General features: G+C 41.3%; 1 protein-coding gene across 1 annotated transcript in view; it reads left to right on the top strand.

The window, feature by feature from the left end:
* The window catches only part of KALRN (kalirin RhoGEF kinase), a 605,233-nt gene that overhangs the window by 289,137 nt on the left and 293,655 nt on the right, over window positions 1–22,441 (top strand). The window contains exons 8-9 of the mRNA XM_057544931.1: window positions 6,549–6,757; window positions 10,045–10,219. Coding sequence (XP_057400914.1) covers window positions 6,549–6,757; window positions 10,045–10,219 — 384 coding nt within the window. The remainder of the gene's footprint in view (window positions 1–6,548; window positions 6,758–10,044; window positions 10,220–22,441) is intronic.

Raw genomic sequence — 22,441 nt, 5'->3', positions numbered from 1 at the left:
ACAGTAAATAGAGTGAATGGAAGGATAATCTTCTGCTCAGTTTTGCTAAAGATGTACTCTAATTAGGATCAGAGAGGAAACTGAAGGAAGATATGAAGAAGATATCCTTCAAGCTCATTTCTTCTGCAGATTGAAGAGTCTGCTTGATTCTGTTTGCCTGCTTTGTGAATTCTTGGTGACTAAAGGAGTCTGGAGGGTTAAAGCCTTCTAACCACTTCATTGCAGTGTTATTAATAACCTTGAATAAATTAGAAACCATCTAAATATTCCACGTTAAGTGACTCATTAAACAAATCATAGTAAGTCTATAGAGTGAAATATTATACAGTTATTATAAATCACACTGTCAAAGATCATTAATGGCATGAGAGAGGGCTTGTGGTATAACATATAAAAAAACTGTATATCCATCATGACCTCAATTTTGATCACACACATAGAAAAAAGACTAGAAAGCGGTATACAAATAAGCTAAGAATGTTATGGGTGATTTAATTTTCCTTTGCATATTTTATTTGTTTTATAAGTTTTCTTCAATGATATTTTCAATTGAAAATCAGGAACAATCTTAATAATAAATGTTATTTTATAAAAACAAAACTTCCCATCCCTACTTAGAAGAGCTGCATAATAAAGAGAAGAGACAAACATGTGCTTGGAACCTTCTTAAGTATCCAGAACCTCAGCTATTAATACAAATTGTGCTGAACCTTCAAATATCTTCTTTTTGCCTGGGGACAAGAGGCCAGCTGTCTGTTTGCTGGTCTGGACAGCTAGGGGAGGATATAGGGAGAAGCATTTACCCAAGTCCTCATTTTCTTTGTCCAGGGAAAAGGCATTTGTAGCAAGTGTCATCTGCTCTGCAGAGATTGTCCAGACAGAATTCTCTCTCCTTGCTGTGTTTCCATGGAAATGCTGCAGTTGCTGGGTTTTCAAAATATCCATTTTTAGATATTTTTGCAATCATAATATGAGAGTCAAATTAACTAAGGAACGTGGCCAAGATAATCAACCTCAGTTCTTTATTAGGTAGTTTAATTAAATGCCCATTTCCATTTGTTTATAACCCTGTGAAATCATTCTTTCATGCTACTTCCTGCTCAAATAGGTACACACACACATACCACAAATGCCACAGACACTCATATATATACATGTTTCTCTACTCACCCACTGTAGAACCAAAACTAAATCAGTCTTCAAAAGACATAATGGCCTCAAGAACAAAACAGCTTCATCCTCTGTTTCAGTTGCTAAACTGATATGGTGTTTATTTAAGAAATAAAAGCTGGTAGTCAATGCCAAAGAAAAATGATTTCTTCAGAATGAGGGAGGGGCGATTCATCCTGTGGAATTGGTGCTCCTTTCTGCATCTCTGGGGGTCAATCAGTTGTATCAGCACAGTGGCTACCAGAGCTGTGCAAATGGTACAGCCAATCAGCAGGAGAAGGTGATGGAGTAAAATTACCTCTTTCCTTAACCAGTCATCCCTAAGCCTCATTATTTCTACAAACCTCCTAGTTTCTCCCTTCCTTGTCCCTCCCTTCCTGCCCTTTTCAGTTGCCCTTTTCTCAGGCTCCCCACTGTGCAAGCAGAATGGGGTCCATGCGCTGGCCCTTCCTGAACTCACTGGTTTCAGTCTTAGAGCTCACCTTATGTAGGGCATTGAAAGGCTGCCTTAACTCTCCCCCTGCCAAGGTTCTAGAAATTCTCAAATTAGGCTCATTCTTTTGGATGTAGGTATTTTTGGCCACAATTACATGTGTTCTCTGAGAGAAAGGGCACATAAAGCCATCTGAGTGTATATATCAGCATGGAACTAATAGTTATTGCCAAGCAGAGAGCAGAACCCTGAAAGAATGGTTCCCGTACAGGTGTGTTTGATCAAGAAGAGAGGGTCTGACAATCCTATTTTTATGTTGGCTCCATCTATAATTTTCCCTTTTTGTAATGTCCATGTCAGATTTGGGGATCAAAGTTATGCTTGTCTCATAAAACAGGTTGGGAAGTAAATATTACGTTTTCCTCTTTGGTAGAAAAAAATAAAAAAGAAGAGAGGGTCTGGGAATGGGTGAAACAGGAAGTTCTTTCTGGAGAGCAGGTGGGTTGATGGCAAAGGTGCAGTGCTAATGTGTTAGACTCTAGATAAGCAGAGGGTTAAGAGAATTATCCTAGGAGAGAGAAAGGAAATGGAAGACAGTAGGAAGAAACGTGGCAGCTGCTCCCAAGCTGCCTCACTCACTCCATGATTTCACCTTGTTCTGACAATGCCTTGTGATAGCTTGAAGTGTGAGATCATTCTGACTCAGTCTCATTGGCTCCTGATAATGAGTCAAGTAATAATAGACGTGGCTCTCTGATTTGTATTCCTTTCGAAGCAGTCTAGGTAGGCTCTTCAAGGATAAGTCAGATAGACACATACACAGAAGGAAACCTACAGGAGATTTAGACAGTAGAGAAGTTACAGCCCAAGGAATGGAATATGGATCCTTACTCATAGTTTAGTGACACTGACGTTTACGTTCGTTCACTTTATGCTTCAGAGGTGCTTACAACAAAATTATGAGCGTGCAATTTAAGCTTGTTGACACCAGGGGGCGACTGTGTGCATGTTTCTCGGGATTCCCTGTGGCTCCCTACTCAAGCTTTCCAGGTGGTAAATAGTAACTTCGCGGTGCAATTATCCTTGAACTGTTGCTAACTTTTAGTGTCTTGGTGTGAAAGCCGTGACTGCAGTTTTTCAGTTTAGAGAATCATTTCTATTACTACCCTCTTCTTTACCTCAGTTTCTGAAGAGAAACCATAGCATGTTAGAGTTGGAAGGGATTTTAGAGATAAGTGAGAGAAATCACAAACACACACCTACACACACACACTAATGCACATGCACTTTAAGTATGAAGTAATTGAAGTAAAGTAGTTTTCCCATGAGTATAGAACTAGCCAGACAAGGGAAGAATCAAGAATTATCTCCAGTAAATATCAATTCCATTCAACAACTCCTTTCTCTCTGAGTTGTTTTGTTTTGTTTTTACAGAAGGAAAAATAGAGAAAGATGTCACTAACCCTTTGTCTCTGGTGCTGTAATCCCCTTCCCTTTCTCTGAGTCAAATTCCCTAGCAATTTTATTTGACATTTTATCCTCTTGAAGGTAGACTGGCCCCTTCCTTTCCTTATCAGGCTGCTGACCACTGGGCTGAGTGGCATCTAATGTTGTACTTGATTGTTTATCTCTTAGCTGATTTTCCTTAACAGTAGGTTTTAATCTACCTTAGACAAGAGTTTCTTTATAATATAGTAGACTATATGGCCAGAAATCTGAGAAATCAACTTCAGTTCATTAATCAGAGAATTTTGGTGGGGAGGACACATTTTTAAAATGATATTGACTCCTGAGGTCAGTGTATTATTGGACATACCCAACCTTTCTCTAGTCTTTTTGTTTGTAACACTGACACATCATCTTTGGCAAGTTTGATCTTTGGCTGTCCCTACAATTTAGCTGCATAACCACCAGGCGGAGGGAGTGTCATGAGTCATGGTGGATTTCCTCAGAAGGGAATGATGCTGACTTTCTTCCCTAGACCTGCACCAGAGGTGTTCAAGTTTTCGTTAAAGAGGGGGGAAAAAGGAACTCCAAGCTGTGAAGCCATTAAAATAGCTTAAGGATGGTACTGAGAATAAAATTATCCTAAATAAAATAAAATCCTCAAGATATCTGTAAGCCTCTGTCCTCTGTCTCTTATTCCTGTAACAGGAGTGCCAGCCTCATCGTGAGCAGTCTTCCATCTCAGTGCCTGTCCTCCGTTAGCACATTGAGTTTATTTTTCTTAAGTGCCCTGCTTCCTGTCCACAATTTTAATCTCTCTCTCTCTCTTCACATAGTCTTTTCTTTTCTTGCTTTTTTTTTTTTAAAGAAATATCTAGACTTTTCAGTCTCTAAGCTTTCTTTAGATATTCCAGGACAAAGCTGCAAAAACAGAAAAGAGGGGCCCAGCTCATCTTAGCATATTGAAAGACCAAATCCAGTATTGATCTTTTGCCAATTTCAAAATGAAGGAGTATTTCAAACTTTCCCTCTGACTTCTAGTGGGAACTAGAGGTGGCTTGCATGAAAAATATCTTTTAAATATAATAATATCTAGCACTTGCATAGCACTTACTATACGCCAGGCACTGTTTCTAAGTGATATAATACATCTGTGTGCAGATATCTGTGTGTGTGTGTACAAATAAATACATATGTATATATATTTATTGGTATATATATGTTATAAAATGTAGAGTGTGTATATATATCTGCATACACACACATATATCTCACTTATTTTTATGTATATGCACACAGACATACACACATATATATCAACTTATTAGTAATCTTTACAACTCTGTGGGTGTAAGAACTATTACTGTTCCCATTTTATTGACAAGGGAAACTGAGGTACAAAGACGGTAGGTTACTTACTCAAGGTTATATAGGTGATATGTGGTAGAACTGGGGTTTGAAACCCTTTCGTTATTTCCTTCTTTCTTTCTTCCTTCTTTTCTTTTCTTTTCTTTCTTTCTTTCTTGCATTTTTTTAATTGAAGTATAGTTGATTTACAATGTTGTGTGGGGTCTGAAACTCTTAACCACTATGCTATATTGCCTCTCTATACAATAATTTTTCAGAGACTCCGTTATCTCAAACCCAAGGACTTCAGCACATCTGGAAAATGGTTTTGCTCTAGGCAAAATGACAGCCAGAAAGTCTGAAGTAATTTTAAGTTATAGTGACCAATATCCTGAACTTCCTAATTTCATACTGGTTTGAAATATATACATTCATACCCGTAGGAATATGTATCCCAGCTTAAATGGTCTGGAAAACTTGTTTTGTGTTTTACAACAAAAACTTATTTGTAAAGAAAATAGACTGAATTAATTACAACCAGACACAAGCTACTAAATGACAGGAACACTGATTAATATTAATTCGTATTCCTTATAGCTATCATCACAGTGTTATAGGCTTATTGATAATGCTATTTGTTTATTTAAAGCATTGATAATAAGTAAATAATTTATTTCTCATAATCTTTGAAGTGAGCAGGGCAAATCTTATTCTTCCCATTTTGTAGATTAGGAAACTGAGGCTCAGAGAGGTTTTCACCTGTCCAAAAAGAACATTCTTTATACCCCATTATTTGCTACCTCGAGGGCTTGTCAATCTTGTGAACTCAACCTCTTCTGCCACACTGAGAGCCTTTCCTCTCTAAAGAACAAAGAATAACTTGTCTAAGATCTGAAGACTATTTTTGTCTCTCTTTATTGTCTCTTTTTTAATCCCTTGTTCCAAAGGCCATACCATGATTTATCATACAGAGAACCAACAAGATGAAACAGTATTCTTAAGGTGAATATTTATCCATGTTTTTAACATGGGAAACTCACAGAATGTTAGAACCATAAGGTAACTAACCATTTTATTTTATGCTCTCCCCAGCCTACGTTACACACGAAGTCTTGGAGAGCAAAGGGTGTAGTGATTTACTCAAAGGCACCACAAGTTATAGGAAGAACAGAGGGCACAATCCACATCTTCTGGCTCCTTCTATGAATTTTTTCTCTCTACTGGCTTTTCTCCTGGTAGAGCCATGAGCTTATCTTTCCTGCTAGTCAAGTGAAGATTCCTTGTTTCTAAGCAAACATCAGACTCATCTTTCCCTCTACAATTCATGAAAATGCTCAATGAGAGCAGTTAGAAGTGGAGCACTGTGGCAGGCCACTGGAGATCTATTTTCAGTATGAGGAAGAGCTATTAATAAATGAGTTTTCAGTAATTCAATTCAACTCCTCATCATTTCCAGTACTTATTCCATTCAAAATGCTATACTTAGCTCTTTTAAAGTTGTCTGACCAGTAATATCATCCTGACTGCATTTCATCATCTTGAATATCATGGGAGAAATGTCTCATAGTTACATTGAAATTAAGATAAGCTACGTCTTTAGCATTCAACTTTCTAACCAACCAAGCAATCCTGAAAAGAACAAAATAATTTAGCATAGCACACATTTTCTTAATTAATCTTCACTTGGTTCTTACTGAGCGTCACATTCTTTCTTACATATTTGTAAAATCATGATACATTTCTAGGAATCAGCATCTAGCTACCTGGAGGAAGTATGCAGAGCCCTCCTTTATGAAAGATGAAATAATATTTGTCCATCACCAGTTTCCTGTTCTTCCCAGTCACTCAAAAATGAGTGAGCTTCTTGCTCTAAGACCACAGTTTCCCTAAACCACTGGGAAGTAAGGCTGAGGGTGATTCCTGTCCTTCAGGAATGCCAACACTAATGGAGTAAACTTAACAGAGATGCATAGTGAATATAAATACAGAAATGCAAACTGACCCATAGGGGTGCTGATTAGAAGGACAGTCTGATACCACACTGACTGGTTGAGGGTAGGTTGGGTGACCTCAGTTCCACCCTCTTGCCCTTAACCCCAGCCCTGGCCTCTCCCACGTGCCCTGAGTGGAGTCTCTGCTCTCTCCCCCGCAGCTGTGGACATGGATGGAAGACCTTCAGAAGGAGATGCTGGAGGATGTCTGTGCAGACTCTGTGGATGCGGTCCAGGAACTGATCAAGCAGTTCCAGCAGCAGCAGACCGCTACTCTGGATGCTACACTCAACGTCATCAAGGAGGGCGAAGACCTTATCCAGCAGCTCAGGTCAGCGCCTCCCTCCCTGGGGGAGCCCAGCGAGGCCAGGTCAGCATGGGCAGTGCTTTCCAGTGGGAAATGCCTCGGACTAGATGCGAGATAAGTCATCATGTTCTGGTCTTGGCTCAGCCGCAGCCAGCTTTGTGGTCTTGTGTGAGCTTTGGTTTCTCCATCTGTCAGATATAAAAATGTCTGCACCATACCCAACTTGAATTTAGAGTGGAATAGTCAATGGAAAAGCTCTGATGTTTCAAAGCATTATGTATCATTGAAGACATTATTCAGCGATCAATAAGTAATATAAATACAACAAAAATTTAAATAAATAGTATCTCCATTAAGAATGATGGCATATTTGGTCATCTGGAGAAATAGCCATTATGGAATATAGTGTTGTTTGGCATCTGTTCTCAGGCTGCCTCTGAATTCTAGTGCTCCAGTTGGTGAAACGTAACCCCAAACGGTTGCCTTTGGCCCTGTGAGAATGTAGGGAGTGTGCGATGTGTCCCATTCTGCTCTCCACTTACCCGCATATGACCTTTCCACCATTCCTTGCTACCCAGAAAATAAAACTCCTTCTCTATTGCCCTAAACAAAAATAACTAAGAAGGAATCTTAGAAAGTCCTACCTGACACCTTATATTCATTTAGAATCATCCACACCATTGCCTCCTTTCTATTGTCATCAGTGTCTAGTTTCCTGTCCCTGTCAAGGGCATCAGCTCCTCAGGTAAAGTGTCATGAGGCCTTGAGCAAGCCCTCAGCAACCAGCCCTATGCCCAGGTGCTGTGTAAATAGGATTTGATGGCGCTGATGATGTCTGCCTGCGGGGACTTGTTTGTATCCTCAGGTCACTGAATGCTGGGACCTCTGCCAGCTCTGGACAGAAATAATCTCATCAACAAGTCCCAGGACAGTCCTGGAGCCAGAGGGAATTACTTCAGTTGGAGAGGGCTTCCCCACCACCTCATACCAGTTGTCCAATTAAATAAACAATGAGAGCTTACCTTAAGATGGCCCTGGCATGCTTTTCTGTTGGATTAATCTTTTCTATTCCAAACATGCACATGAGATGTTCTGAGTCCTCTTTTGCATACCAACGAGACAGCCTCTTTCCCTTCTTCCCCCAGTTCACCGTCATGAATATATAATACGTGACAGTTTTGTCTGCCTACCTAGGAAACGCCACTGTTACTTGCTTCTGAAGAAAATGCCAAATAGTAGGCAGCCACTTAACCTCTCTGGGCCTCAGCTGCTTTGTCTGTGTGATTAAGGGGTTCACTCTAGGAGCTTGTCACCTCTAGAATTATGTGATGGCTTTTGCATTTTCTCTCCAAATACTTTTCACAAGCTTGGCTAGCCTCTCTGTGGGGCTGGGGCTGTGGAGGTGCCACTCGCTCTCATCCCCTGCCAACCTTGCGCCATACCTGAGGGCTGAAGGCTACTCAGTGATGGTAAAGGCAACGAGGTTGCTGATGCCTGTCCTACAAGTTTAAGTTCTGTGGACTTCAGAGAGGACCATAGGCGTGTGACAAGAACCACTGGCGACTGTTCGTCCCCCCACCAGTCTGATGCTAGCCTGGACTCCCCTCCCTGATATCAAGACCAGGCAAAGAAAAAAAGCAAACGATGCCTAGTGGACATTGGCAGGATGCCTCACACATACGAGCACACACATCTTCCCTAGGCCTCCACGACTCCTCGGGCACTGATCAGCGAAGCACCTAAGGTGGTTTTTATATCATCTCTATGATTCCTAGTGAATGTGACACTGACAGAGATGCTGAACAAAGGGACCAGAAATCATCCTTTTCCTTCTGGAAGCCGGGTGATAGAGAAAGACTGAGGGGAGCCGTCAGAAAGAATAGTCGTATCCTCCCTCCTCAGCAAATGCGTAATGCACAGTGTTGAGTACTCCTCTTGAGTTCTTTGCGTAGTTGGGGGAAGCTGTGCAGTAGTGGGCTTTCATGCCCAAGTAGGTCAGGGTGAGAAGGGAAGGATCAGAAGCTCTCTAGATGACAGAAAGGGAGGCTCTTGACAAACTGGCTTTATGCTCCATCTAGAAATAGTGTGAACTCAGATACCATTGCTTCTGAGACAAGCACAGGCCAGAAGGACCTGGTTTTCAGAAAGGCTGCTGATGAGACCATTCAAAACTAATGATTTTCCCCTCTGACTTCTTAAACTGTGTCAGAAACTAAGGTATCATGAGATAATGAATGTGCTTGTTTATTTCAATTTCTAGGGCTCTAGCTTACTCAGTCAAGGCCCTGTAGATTCTAAACTTCTTGAACTCCACAGTTTTCCTATTATAATGGGCTCTGGAGGTGTCACCACCACCTCACTTGTCTGAGCAGATCAATATGTTTATCTCTTGGTTCCCTCTATGGCATGCCACCTCCCCTTGCTTCTTTTGTATAGACGCTCTCTGCTCAGAAAGCCCACCCCTTACATCTACTCAGCTCATCCTTTTCTTCTAACACCCAATTCTGGGCTCATCCTCTCTGAAGCCTTTGTTGGTTGTCCAGCCTCTTGTGCCCTAGCTTCTACTTCACAGCTGGACCCATCTCCAGTCAGCACCTGACACGTCACTGTCCTTTCAGCATTAACAGTCATTCATACAGCACGTTCCTGGTCACAGAGCACGGTTACACCTGCCATCTTCTTTAACAGCAAACTGTGCCGTGAGTAGGGCAGGGATTATTAAGCCCACTTTACAGGAGGCAACTGGGCCTCAGGGAGGTGATTTCCCAAGGTCACCAGCCCATATACGTCAGAGGGGGACTTAAGCCAGGCTTGCAGCCTCCAGACCCCATGCTTTCCTAAGTATAGCTTGAAGCCTGTGTAATAACACCAGCCCATAACTTTGGCATAGAATTACAAAGGGGATGAATAATTTTGGCAGCCATGATCTCATTTTAACCATGATCCTGGAGGTAAAACTAGGAAGGATTTTTTTTTTTTACATATGCCTTAATTTATCTACCCATATGTATTGTGATATGTGTATTTGTGTATGTGTGTCTTGAAATATGTATATATTAGACTACATATATGTATGGAACCATTCGATTTCTGTAACATTTGTGGAGCCCTTTTGCATGCATTATTTCATTTGATCCCGTCACAATTCTGCCTGAGGAATAGGACAGCAGCTAGCCTTAGAGCTATAGCGCTGTGAACCCCAAAGAGGGCACAGTAGCTTTGGCTCACCTACTACGCAGACAGTGCCAGGCTCACAGTAGCTTCCCGTCCCCCTCACTCAGACGAGGAAGGCCCCTCTGTCACTGTTAACATGTCAAGGCCCCTCCCTTCTCTCCCCGGCTCTGCCACAGGGACTCGGCTGTGTCCAGCAACAAGACGCCCCACGGTAGCTCCATCAGCCACATCGAGTCGGTGCTGCAGCAGCTCGACGACGCCCAGGTGCAGATGGAGGAGCTGTTCCATGAGCGAAAGATCAAGCTGGACATCTTCCTGCAGCTGCGCATCTTTGAGCAGTACACCATTGAGGTACAGGTGGGGAGGTGGTGCTGGGCAGGTGAGGTGCCCGAGGGCAGTGCCCCGGGAACGGAAGGACTGCTGCGCAGTAGCCTAAGGGGATGGGAGGGGATTATGCCTCATGATATGTTTCTGGAAATCAGCAAATTCGCATTCCACCGTGTTGGATTCCTTCCACTCCCCCTCACCCAGGCTGCCAAGCAGAGCCCCTCCCCTTGCTGTCTGTCTGGGATTACTCCATTGAGAAGGGTTTTGTTGGCTTGCATTGGACTCCTACTTGGCACTTTGGTTCCTGGCAGACCGCGGAGTTGGCTGTTTGGTGACTGAGGCAGACTTGTTGGATTCTATAGCTTCGTGAGTAGGAAGGTGTTAAAAGTAGGTGGTCTCCTCAGCTGGTGACTGTAGATCAGGGATTAGACGGAGTCACACAGCAGCCAGGAAGTCAGGAGCCACAGGAACGAAGACCCGAATCCTCAGTTTGCTTTCTGCTTGTTAAGAAAGTAAGCATATGTGAAGGACATTTGCTGGTTCATTTCCTTGGCTCCTCACTTCATTCTGGGAAGGTCAGAATCCGCTGTTCTGGTATATTTATGGCTTCTTTGTGATGCCTATTAATACTGTCTGCCCCACATAATATCCACCTTTTATTATCTTCTGCTTTGACACAGTAACTAAAGCCAGGCCAGTAGGGTTTCTGGGGTGCGAAGAGTATTCAACACCTATGGCGCTTTGTCCTTTTCAGGGATGGCAAAGGGTTAAATTAAAAGCTATAGCTTCTCTTTGCTCCTGGCTGGTGTGTTGTGAAGGAAAACCAATTATCCCTCTACCATTCATTAAAACTTTACTTTGCATTCCAACCATCTCCTCCTAGTTGGGACTTCTGGGGGTCTGGGATTGATCTTCCCAACAATATTTGTGGAAACTTCTGTGGAACTGGTTTGGAAGGAAAATTATTATTTTTTCAAATGTATGCTCCAATATCCCAATGCCAATGTCATTCACAATCCCACGCAGGACCAGAAAACTGTCCTGGCAACAGAAGCCCTCTTCTTCAATCCTGAGACCAAAAATGTTTATAATGAGAATCAGAAATGTAAAAACAAACAAACAAACAAAAAGCAGTCCTAAAGCAATCCTTCCTATCCCTGACTCTCTTATGACCTTTCCCTTCTTCACTGCTATCCTGACTTCCTGGAAGCCACTGCAGCTTTTTTGCTTAAAGATGTCATGTTCTAAAAGGTGCTTTCTGGACAGTTTCTGAAACAAAGGAAAAGATAAGTCTTTAAATTTAGATCTCGATTATCCTTCCAACTCATTCCGTAACTTCAAATAAATTTATTTATATTTCTTATTTATAATTTATCTTGAATGTACACTCAAAGGGATTTCAGGTGGCAGACAGTATTAAAACATATATTGAAAGAACAGTGAAAATGCCAGTGGAAAATTAGAGACATTGGTATGCAGAAAGGAATGAAAGTGGGGTGACAAAAGTAATAAAGAAAGGAAAGAGGGGGCGTGAGTTATTATTCTTTGGTAGTTGGGAGTGAGACTCACCGAAATAAACAGAGGTAATGTTTGGCTGCAGCAGTGTTGGCTGCAGGCCCTCCCACAGTCCTCACCCACCGAGAGTGAATATATCCATGGGGGAATTATGTTAGCAGGTGTGGGGATTTGACTGTTGTATTCTTTATCTACTCTCCTGTCATTCCAGGTCCACATCAAAAATGCTTAAGGGGGAGGGAATAACCTGAGGGTTTGGATGTTTAAGCTTTATTTGATGAGACAGCTGTGGTTTTGAGGTCTGGGTTGCTGGTTTATTTCTAGAACAGGTCAGTTAGCTTCACTTTGCCACTTGAACTGTACCCCTGACATCAGCCAGGGGCATCACTCCGGTGTGTTTGCCTGCAGTAATTCTGGGAAAATCCATTTCCAATCCAAAGCATATGTAAGAAGATATTCTTTTTTTAAAAAAAAGTTGATTGTAAATCAAATACTTTAAAATTGGATCCTATTTAAATGTTGCAGTAGAAGAGTTTGATATTTAAATTGTAGGATTTGCATTTCTCAGCCTTTGTTTGTATAAATGTTTCCCCTCCCAGCCTGACAACAACTTGGACAGCTTGGTATGCAGCACACCAGAAGTAGGGAAGTAGTATGAGGGTCTAATAAAATAAGGGAGATAAAAATAATAAACAGACCAAATGAGGGAGATAAAAATGAGGGTGATAAAAATTTAGTTCTGCACCCAGGTTTTAGAAGGGGTCTTGTTCCCCATTTCGGATGTGGCCCAAACCTTAGAGAAATGCTGCCTTTCATCTTAGACAGAAATGGAAATCCTGCCAAACCCATGGAAAATTTCTCCTTCAAGTCAGATTGTCAGAAGTTATTTTTGAGGGTGATGAGATTATTTCAAATACCAGCTAGGGTTTCACTGTGAGGATGAAGGGCAAACTTCTAGAGAAGATTCAGAGTGTGAAACTGAGGGTGGTTTCTGTAATGAGAGCCATGCTGGAGCTGATATAAGCCAGGGCAGACAGAGGCTGTCACTGCAGGACCCACAGCTATGGTTTCCTTTCCTAAAGGAAGGCATTTGATGGACATACTCGGAATTCCTAGGGATTACTGAAAACCAGAGCTGACCTGCTCCCCTGACATTTGGGTGATCTAAGCGTGACTCCTTAACCATGTCACTGATGGCTGGCATGGGCTAATTAATTTTAAAATTAAGGTAACACATGAGTTGCGGCACCAGTCTCGTTTTACTCAATTATATGGCCTCCAGAGAATACCCGGGATGGGGTCAGGGGGTACGCCCGCTGAGAGTGAAACTTATCCCAGACGTATTAGGCAAGTGTTCAGAAACCAGGACTGCAGCTGCATTCCTGACACTCCTTCTTAGACTCCCTGGAGACTAGATGAAGTGACCCATAGCGGAACGTGATGCTCTTTAAAGTTTTTTCCCTGTAAGTTCAGCCGCCTGTGAAAGATAAGTTATAGGAAACAGTTGTAATGGAAGAGACACTTCACCAAATGCAAATAATGTTTATTTTGTGGTGGTAAGAACATGGATGATTTCTTCTTGTTTTTGATAACTCCATGCATTTCACCTTTTCTACAATTAATCAGAATGATCAGAAAGAAATAAAAAAAATATTTTTAGAAGCAGGAACAGGACAGTGGTCTCCAAACTCTTTTGATTAGACACTCTCTCAATAAAATATTTTTGAACTTGCAACCCCCTATATATGCATCCATATTAATTTATAAATTATATACATGTTATACTATCGCTAATAATCTCAAAACTGACTGTGCCCTTAGGGTGAAGTTTGACTTTTTCATTAGAAGTTGTAGTTCCGTATTTCAAATAGTCTTCTTGATAATTTTCAATTATTTTTTGGTTCTGGTTTCTTGACAGACCTGATTAGATTATCATTGTTTCTTTACCCCATCACGTGGCTGCCAAAGAGTTCAAAGTTCTCTTGTGCTTTCCTGTTTAGTATTATCTTCAAACTGTAGTTTCTTTGAGGAACCGTGTTAAGCCACGTCTTTTTGTGAAGGGTAGTTTAGTTAAAACTAGATAATAGATAAGTCCATTTAACTGGGCACATGAAAACAGCAATAATTTGAAATATGCTGAAAGCAACTGAACAAATGAGCCAGTCTGCCCCTCTGCATTGTGGTCCTTCCACCGTCCCTGAGGTGCCCTGCCCACCACATCACCTGCCATGACTTCCGAGTGAGACTCCGGTGTCAGTACCCTATGAAAGTCCGGGGAAACGTCATATCTTTTTTTATTAGTTTGATCAAATATGTGTGCATATAATATATATGCACATACTTATGCTTATTTATATACAGAGAATATTTCTCTCTGTTATCAGTGGATAATCTTGGGTATCCCCTGGGGTGGGCATACCCATGTTGGAGAGTACTAGGAATGACACCAAGAAAGATACTCTATACAAGGGACTAAAAAATAGGCCACAGTTATGATCTTTCTTTTAAATTTCTGACTATAATTACGACCAAAGTTTTCTCAATGTACCTGAAAATTAATCTGCATCATTAACCCAGGTAAGGAATGGAATAGCAAACTATAAATCCATGGGGTTCACATTAGGACAAGTTGGGGCCAGGCTGAGGCTGAGGAAAATGGCCTTCAAGGAGGAAAATTCTGCCCAGAGGAGAGAAAGCTGATTGTAATTTGCACTGGTGGTCTCAACTCTGCAATTGGTTGTATGCAGAGGCCTTTCACGTTTTACACTTGATAAACATTTAGTGAGCACCTACTATCAATACAGCTTGATAGACATTTGTGAGCACCTACTATGCACCAAAAATTGTGTTGGGCATTGAGGATGAAACAACCCCTGCTATCAGTGGGCTAGTTGGGGAGAACCATAGAAATAGAACCATCCTATAATGTGATCATTCTATGACAGAGAGGAGCTTACAGCTTGATGAGAACACTGAGACAGGAATGCTTAGCTTTCTCAGGCTGCCCGTGGAAGGTTTCCCAATGAGATGACACCTGGAGGACAGGTAAAAGTTGGTGGCTAGGATTTGGCATCTCTGAAGGATGCCATCTAGCCTCTACCAGAGTATCTCCAGAGCCCAGAAGCAGGGTTGGGGAGAGGAGGGAGCTCAGGATCTCATTATTGTGTTGAACCAAGATCTCCACCCTTCTACCCTTTGGTCCTGGTTCTGTTCTCTGGAAAAACAGAACAAATCTGCTCCCTTTTATTTGGCAGCCTTAAAAATATTTGAAAATGTTCATCACAGATCTCTTTTCCTTTATCTGAAAAGTGTTGAGATTGTGTAAGTTATTTCTGCAGTCCCCTCTGACTCTTAAAACTTCGATAACTACTTCTCTTTATTGTCAGCCCTTTTCTATGGGACATAGCTCCCATGTACTCGCCGCTTTCTGGGTACACATTGTACCTCTCCTGGTTGCCCCCTGCTGGCTGGTCTGTAGTTAGCCACGGCTGGCTTACACACACCCCTTGGGAGCTGTGTGTCCAGGACCCTGGCGCTCTCCCAGCACAGCCCAGGAGATAGGGGCCTTTTCTGCCTTGTTGAGGCTTGTGCTCCCTTAAAAGCCCCTGGTTGTCTTTTCAAGATACGTGCTTCCAATACACTGACTTTTTTTTTTTTTAACTTAAATGAAAGCTTTTAATGTATTTTTCCTCTCAAATTTTACTTTTTTTTTAGGCCCAGTTCTTCAGCCTATCAAAATAAACTTAATTTATTATTGCTATCAGTATTTCAACAATTTGAAATATTGGCCAGGTCAGCCAGGGCTCTGCGGTGCTTCACTGGAAGTTTTCCTTCAGTGACACAGCCGTCAGCCTGCACAGTCAGTCATTCCTTCAAAGGGCCACGTCATCTTCTAGCCCAATTTCATAGCCCTTTCCTCCATAGATACAGTGTGAGACTCTGCAAAGCCTTGCTGTCCTCCATGTTTGTAACATGCCTTAAATGCACCAACTTAGTAACTATATCAAGAAAGAAAATGAGATCTGTTTGAGATCAATTTTTGTGGGTTCCCTTGGGATTCCTACAGCATTTTCTAAATCTACCCCAAATTGTTTGCAAAGGAAATGCAGAATAAATACAATAAAGTAAACCAAAAGTCTCACAAAATATTTATTTGATAGTTTCTTCTAGACTTTTGTCAAATTGGTTTCAGGATCATTGGGAGTTTCCCCTAACATCTTCCTTTAACAAAAAAAAAAGGATTATTTACACAGCTTTAGTATTCCGGCATGTCACTTGTTTTTGGCAAATTGTCAAAGATCCCTGATGGAAGCTTTCAGATCATTCTGTAATGGTGTGGGTAAGGGGCTGTGGACCTGAAGTCAGGTGACATTATCAAGGTTCAAGTGCTGTCTGCTTCTCCTTTCTGGTAAAGGTAACAGGGAACTCAGTAGAAGGAAATGATGTAAGCTCCAGCACTGGGTGTTTAGCTTTCACAGGAGAAAACCCATTCTGACACTCAAGCATTGATAAGTTTTAGAATGGGTGAACAGTATACATCATAAGAGCTCTTCAACAGAGGAGAGATTTTTTTGAAAACAGAATAGAGTCCTACAAGTCTCAAACTGATTAAGAGGCAAAGGTATGGGCAAAATAAAGACTCAAGATCAGTCATGATTATAAAAGATCTCAGTCTTAATCATGATGATAATGAAAAAAAGAACATGAACTTGGTCATAAAAATTGTGTTCCATTATCCAAATTATCCAATTAGAATAGAAATTAGGTGACCGAACATTGGAACTCATCAGTTACAGTGTTGCAATATGTTCTTACATTTTTTTGCCAAAAATCAAAAAACAACTGAGTGGATATCTTTACTGCTAAGTCCTTCTGCTTTTCCAGAAAACTCTTGCAGTATCCTCAAAGGTTTTCTTATAGCTACATAAAGAAATATTTTAACTCTTTAGACAGGTTATATATATTTCTAAAACAGAGGGAAATTCTATGATATACTTTTAAAATAATCTGTATTAGAATTCACTAATCCTCATCATTTTATAAATTGATTAACAGAAAAAAACTTAACACTAGACTAGACAAGAAGAACAAATGACTATGGTAATTTAGTTTATTTTAGTTTCACAGTGGTAATGCATATCAATGTATATACCCATTATAGATAAAATAGCCCTTCCCATGCAGTGAGACTGTCTCTTTAGCTGCAGTATGTCTTTCCCTATCAGCCAGCACTTGTAGGTCAGTGGAGAATATTTAGCTTTCGCTTTTCTCATTTTAATACAAATAATGACATCATATTTAGAACAGAAAGATGTTCATTTGCAATTGACAGCTCATGTATTTCAGAGCATCTTACCACAATGAAATGCCTTGGATCCTTCCTCACCACTGTTAGTTGGAATGGGACTGGACCTTAATGTACATAACATATGCAGTGTTGATACACACAGACACACACACCCTTTGCTGAGAGGCAGTATAGTGCAGTCATTGAGTATGTGGTATTTTGAGTTAGAGTGCCTGGGTTTGAAACCCTGTTTCACCAGCTTTACTAATTGTGTGATTTTTAGACAAGTTACTCATTTGGTTTCCTCATCTGAGAAATAGGTATGAGCATAATAATTCCCAGTCCCCATAGGGTTATTAAGGATTTAATGAGTTAACACATAGAACATTTTTAGCAAAGTGCCTAGCACTTAATAAACACTTTAATACATTGTAGTCAGCATTGTTATTATTAATAAAATACCTAAATAATATATATTGGGTTGGCCAAAAGGTTCGTTCGGGTTCTTCCATAAGATGTTATGGAAGAACTCAAATGAACCTTTTGGCCAACCCGATACTAATATGCTGTATATACATATACATATGTATATGTATTTGCATCCAGATTTTAAGCAAACATTCCATCTTATTCTCCCCCATTGTTTCTTTCTGAATTTGTTACCCAATCCTGTTAGGCGATCCCTGAGTGTTCACATAACTGCTGTGAGAGCCACAGGCATTTGTGCTTGCCATACAGAGAACGTGCCCATGCAGAGGGCAGGTTACACTTCTCTTTGCCACAGCTTTTGTCCCAGTGTTCACACCCCAATGCCGGATTGCAGTTGTGTCTCCTGTTCATGGCAAAGGCCCCTGGGAAACCAGAGAATTCTAGATAGGTTAACGTGACCTTTATACTGAGTATAAATACTCAGTGTCAATTTTTTTTTAACATCTTTATTGGAGTATAATTGCTTTACAGTGGTGTGTTAGTTTCTGCTGTAAAACGAAGTGAATCAGCTATACATATACATACATCCCCATATCTCCTCCCTCTTGTGTCTCCCACCCTCCCTATCCCACCCCTCTAGGTGGTCACAAAGCACCGAATTTTTTAAATTTACCAACTCTTCAACAAAAATATCCTACTGGGGGAAGGCTCTGTGGGTTTTTTTTTGAATGGGTAAATTATTCCTGGCATTATATAAGGTCACAAACACACAGTTTATTGATCTGTTCAAAGCACATGATTAATTTCAAAGGTTCATGTGAAGTGAAGAAAATGGAGTTATCAGAAGTTTGTGGGGGGTTTTTTTAGAGAAGAAAACAGGGGAAAGGTTAAACAGGCACTTCTCTGAAGTGAGAAAAATAAAAAGAAAGCTATCCCCTGAAGTTAGTTCTTGGACCAGCTCTGTTGATATGACACCGTGGTTAAGAGCCCTGGACTTTGTAGTTGAATGCTGAGCTCTGCCACCACCAGCTCTGAGACCATGAGGCAAATGATCTGACTTCTGTGTGCCTTCGTTTCCTCCTAGAGTTGCTATGAGGATGAAATAAAAGAAAATCAAACGCTTAACACTGTCTATCCCATAATAAATGCAGAATTCAGGGTAGAATCTTCTTTTAACCATGATCATCATCTTCATCATGATCACCAGCATCTAAAAATGATCTGAAGAAAAGGACTGCACAGTGAGATTTCCAACTTTGCAGCTGATAATAAAGAGCTAAGGTGATGGGAATAGACCATAGGAAGTGGGAAGAGAGGGACAGGTGAGTTCTGTTTCAGGCAGGTACACTTGGGGGTGAGGGGAGAAATCATTCTCTACACATAACTCCTGGGAAGGACCCAGAAAATGGGAGGAGCCAGTGAAGAGGGCTTTCTGAGAACAGAGCCCAAGGCTACTGCTAAACCAAGTCCCTTGGGTCAGTTTTTGACCGCAGAATACTGGATTCAGTGAATCTCATCTGGTAGGAAAGCTTTGGGCTTCTTTTTGAAGTGTCTTCCCATTTCCCACTGCCTCTTATCCTTTCTAAATTCCTGTTCACCTCCTTCTCTGATTTTCCTTATGGCTGTGGCTCTAGAGTAGATAATTGTTAGAATAGAAACACTGCCAGTGTATCTCTCATATCCTCACGTGCCAATTAATTCAGAAGAGTGAGGCAGAGAGAGGCCACTGGAGCCCAGAGAGGAGCTGAGTGAGCCAGGAGCCGAGATGGAGCTAATTGAGTGGAAGGAGAAAGCAAAATAGGTTGATTGAAAGCTGAATGCCCTGTGCGTACTTTCTATTCCATCTTTCACTCATTTGGTTCAGGCCCTAGTTTCTGCCTACTACAAATTCTTCCAGGTTTCTTTTCCAAATGGAGTTAGATCACCAGATTAATCCCCAGGCAGGTTTTTCTTTTCATGGCTTTGTCTCTGTGTTAGCAAATTAGCCCACGTGCCATGTTATGAGATAAGCCGGAGAAAAACGTCAGGTTCTGGGGGTTGTCATGAAGCTCTTCATGCCAGAGGGGTGACTTTGAAGGGCAGTGAGGACTTGAGCAGACTGGGAGGAGGGACAAGGACGTCTCAGGGCTGCTGGACCAGAGAAGGTGATTGGAGAGGGCAGAGCTACCTCTCAGGATCAGGGAGTAAACCAGGTGCCTGGTTCACATAACAGAAGAGCATGAGATGGGGCCGGAAAGCTAGGTTTGTTCATTAGCTGTAAAGCAAGCTTCAGGTTTGAAAACAAATTTTTTTCTTTAAAAGAAAAAAAAGAGCCCCTGCTATATGCCAACCTTGTGCTCCAGAAAGAAGGTGGAGAGAGGGAAGCCAATGACAGAATATTCCTTGAGGAAACAGAAAATACTCAAGAAAGAAAATAATTTAAACTCCAGCCGACATTCGAAATTCATAAATCAGACTATTTCAAGGCTCTGGGCATCAGTTCTTGGGGACTTGAGAAGAGAGTCAGACACAGAAAGACTAAAGAGTGTGTAGACCCAGGGAGGGAGACTTGGAAGCCAGGCTGTTGCATTGAGTAGCTCCTTGAAATTCTCATTCTTCAGGCTTCATGACAGACTTGGGTCCTTCAGCTCAATGGTATTGGGAGGTACGGGTGGAGAAGGGGAGGAAGGAATATAGAAACACCAGATATAGAATCCTGGGCATACTTCACATTTGCTTTAGATTCAGATTCCCAAGATACCAGACCTCTGAGCCTCACTCTCCCAACCAAAGCACCTCACCTTTGCTCTGCCCTAACCAGGACCCTCGACACTTGCCTTTCTGCTCTACAGACCTAGGCCTTGGGACCCCTCTGGGATCTTCCTGCAGCAAACAGCTTCTTCATAGACTCAGTTTCATGAAAACAGAACAAAAACTAAAATGTAAAGAAAAGGCACACTCTTCCTTTCATGCTTGTTTTCTTATTTTTATTTTCCTTATGTTTGTAGACAAGGAAATGGACTAAAAATTTTGTTTGGGCTACTTTCCATATATTATCTGATAAATGACTTATATCCAGCATATATTAAGAACTCCTACAAATCTATAATCAAAAGATAACCTAGCTTTTGAAAATTGAGCAAAAAACTCAACACTTTCTAAAAGTAGATACCAACGGTCAATAAGCATATGAAAATGTGTTCACCACCATGAGTCATCAGGGAAATATAACCTCAAACCATAATAAGATATCACTTCACACCCACTAGCTTGGCTAAAATTAAATAGACTGATAATACCAAATGATGGTGAGCAAATGGAACTTTCACAGGGAATGCGAAATTCCTCTTGAGAATGTTAAACGTACACTTACCCTATGACCCTACAATTGCACTCCTAGTGAACCTCAAGAGAAATGAAAACCAGTGTCCACAGTAAGACTTGTACAAGAACTTTCACATCAGCCTTATTCATAATAGCCAAACACTGAAAACAACCCAGGAGTTCACCAGCTAGAGGATGGATACACAAATCATGGTATCTCTATACCATGGAACAGTACTCAGCAGTAGCAAGGAATGAACTGATACAACACAGATAAATCTTAAATACAGTGTGTTGAACACAGAAGCTAGACATGAAAGAGTCCATACTGTATGATTTCATTTGTATGGAATCTAGGAATCTGTGAGGATAGAAATCAGAAAATGGTACCTGAAGTGGGGCAGGGGCAGGAACTGACTGGAAAGGATGACTCCCTTGGGTGATGGAAAGGTCCTATATTTTGTTTTTGGTAATGGCTACACCGGTAACTAAACTTGTCAAAACTCATAGAGCTGAATGCTTAAAATTTATGTATCTTATTATATGTAAATTATACTTCAATTTTTTTAAATACAGGAAGGAAAAACATAGCTATAGGCCTAGTCTACAAAGGCCTATTCATTCTATAAATTATCTCTTAGAAATTATAAGTTATCTCTCTTATTTTTCTAAGTTTAACTCCTTTCTCTAGTTAGATAATGAAATGCTTTTCAAAGATGGGATATAGGGGGTGCGGGTTCGATCCCTGTCGGGGAGCTAAGATCCCACACGCCTCGCGGCCAAAAAACCAAAACATAAAACAGAAGCAATAATGTAACAAATTCAATAAAGACTTTAAAAATGGTCCACATCAAAAAAAATCTAAAAAAAAAAAAAAAAAAGACAGGATATAACAAAAACCTGTTTGCCTACCAACCTGCTGGTTCCCAGATTCCCAAGGGCTCCCCACAATAAGTAGATACTAGGTTTTCGGGCTGAGCTCAGTGGATCCCTTAGTTGACCTGCAAAGAGGTGACGGCATGAGGTGAGAACCCACAACAGTGAAGGTAATATTTTTACAGTTCCCCATTTCTGCTTCAAAGAGAGAAACTGCACTTTCAGTGGAGGAAAGTCTTACTGTTAGACAAAGAGTGGAGTCCTGTGCCCTGGATGGCAGCCCCTCACAAGGGACTGCTCGCCTTTCCCATCCCAGCCTATAAGGCCCCGGCACAGCACCATCTCAGCTGCATCTTTCCTTCTCTTTGTCCCCTGATGCTCCTGGACAGCAGTGTTTGGTAATTGGGAAGGTTATGCCACATGTCAGCTGGGATGAGACCCAGCATGACGAAAATCACTAAGCTGGGCTCTGGGCTGTGTGCTTAGGCTGCCTGGGCCATACTGCAACTGTGTGATCTGGGGTGAGGCTTCCATTGCCTCTTCCCAGGAAAGAGGGTGACAGCACCTGTGCCATTGCCTTCACAGGGCTACCACAGGGGTAGCACGCGATAACAGACCTGAAAACCGTTTTAGAAAAGGTTTTATTTGATTCACGTTTCAGGTAGAATTATTATCCAGTTCAGTACTTCTGAGTTCTTACTATGTGGATGATAGCAGTGATTGTAAAGGACGTATAGGATTCCGTCTCTATTTGCAGGCGCATGTTCGCGAGTAAACGAGGGCACATCACGTGAGTGAAGGTGTAGAGCAATAACCAATTAGCAAAGTCATATTAG

This window comes from Balaenoptera acutorostrata, chromosome 4, assembly GCF_949987535.1.
Source record: "Balaenoptera acutorostrata chromosome 4, mBalAcu1.1, whole genome shotgun sequence".
Taxonomy (NCBI): domain Eukaryota; kingdom Metazoa; phylum Chordata; class Mammalia; order Artiodactyla; family Balaenopteridae; genus Balaenoptera; species Balaenoptera acutorostrata.
The sequence above is the reverse complement of the archived record's forward strand: the minus strand, read 5'-3'. Positions and strand labels throughout refer to the sequence as shown.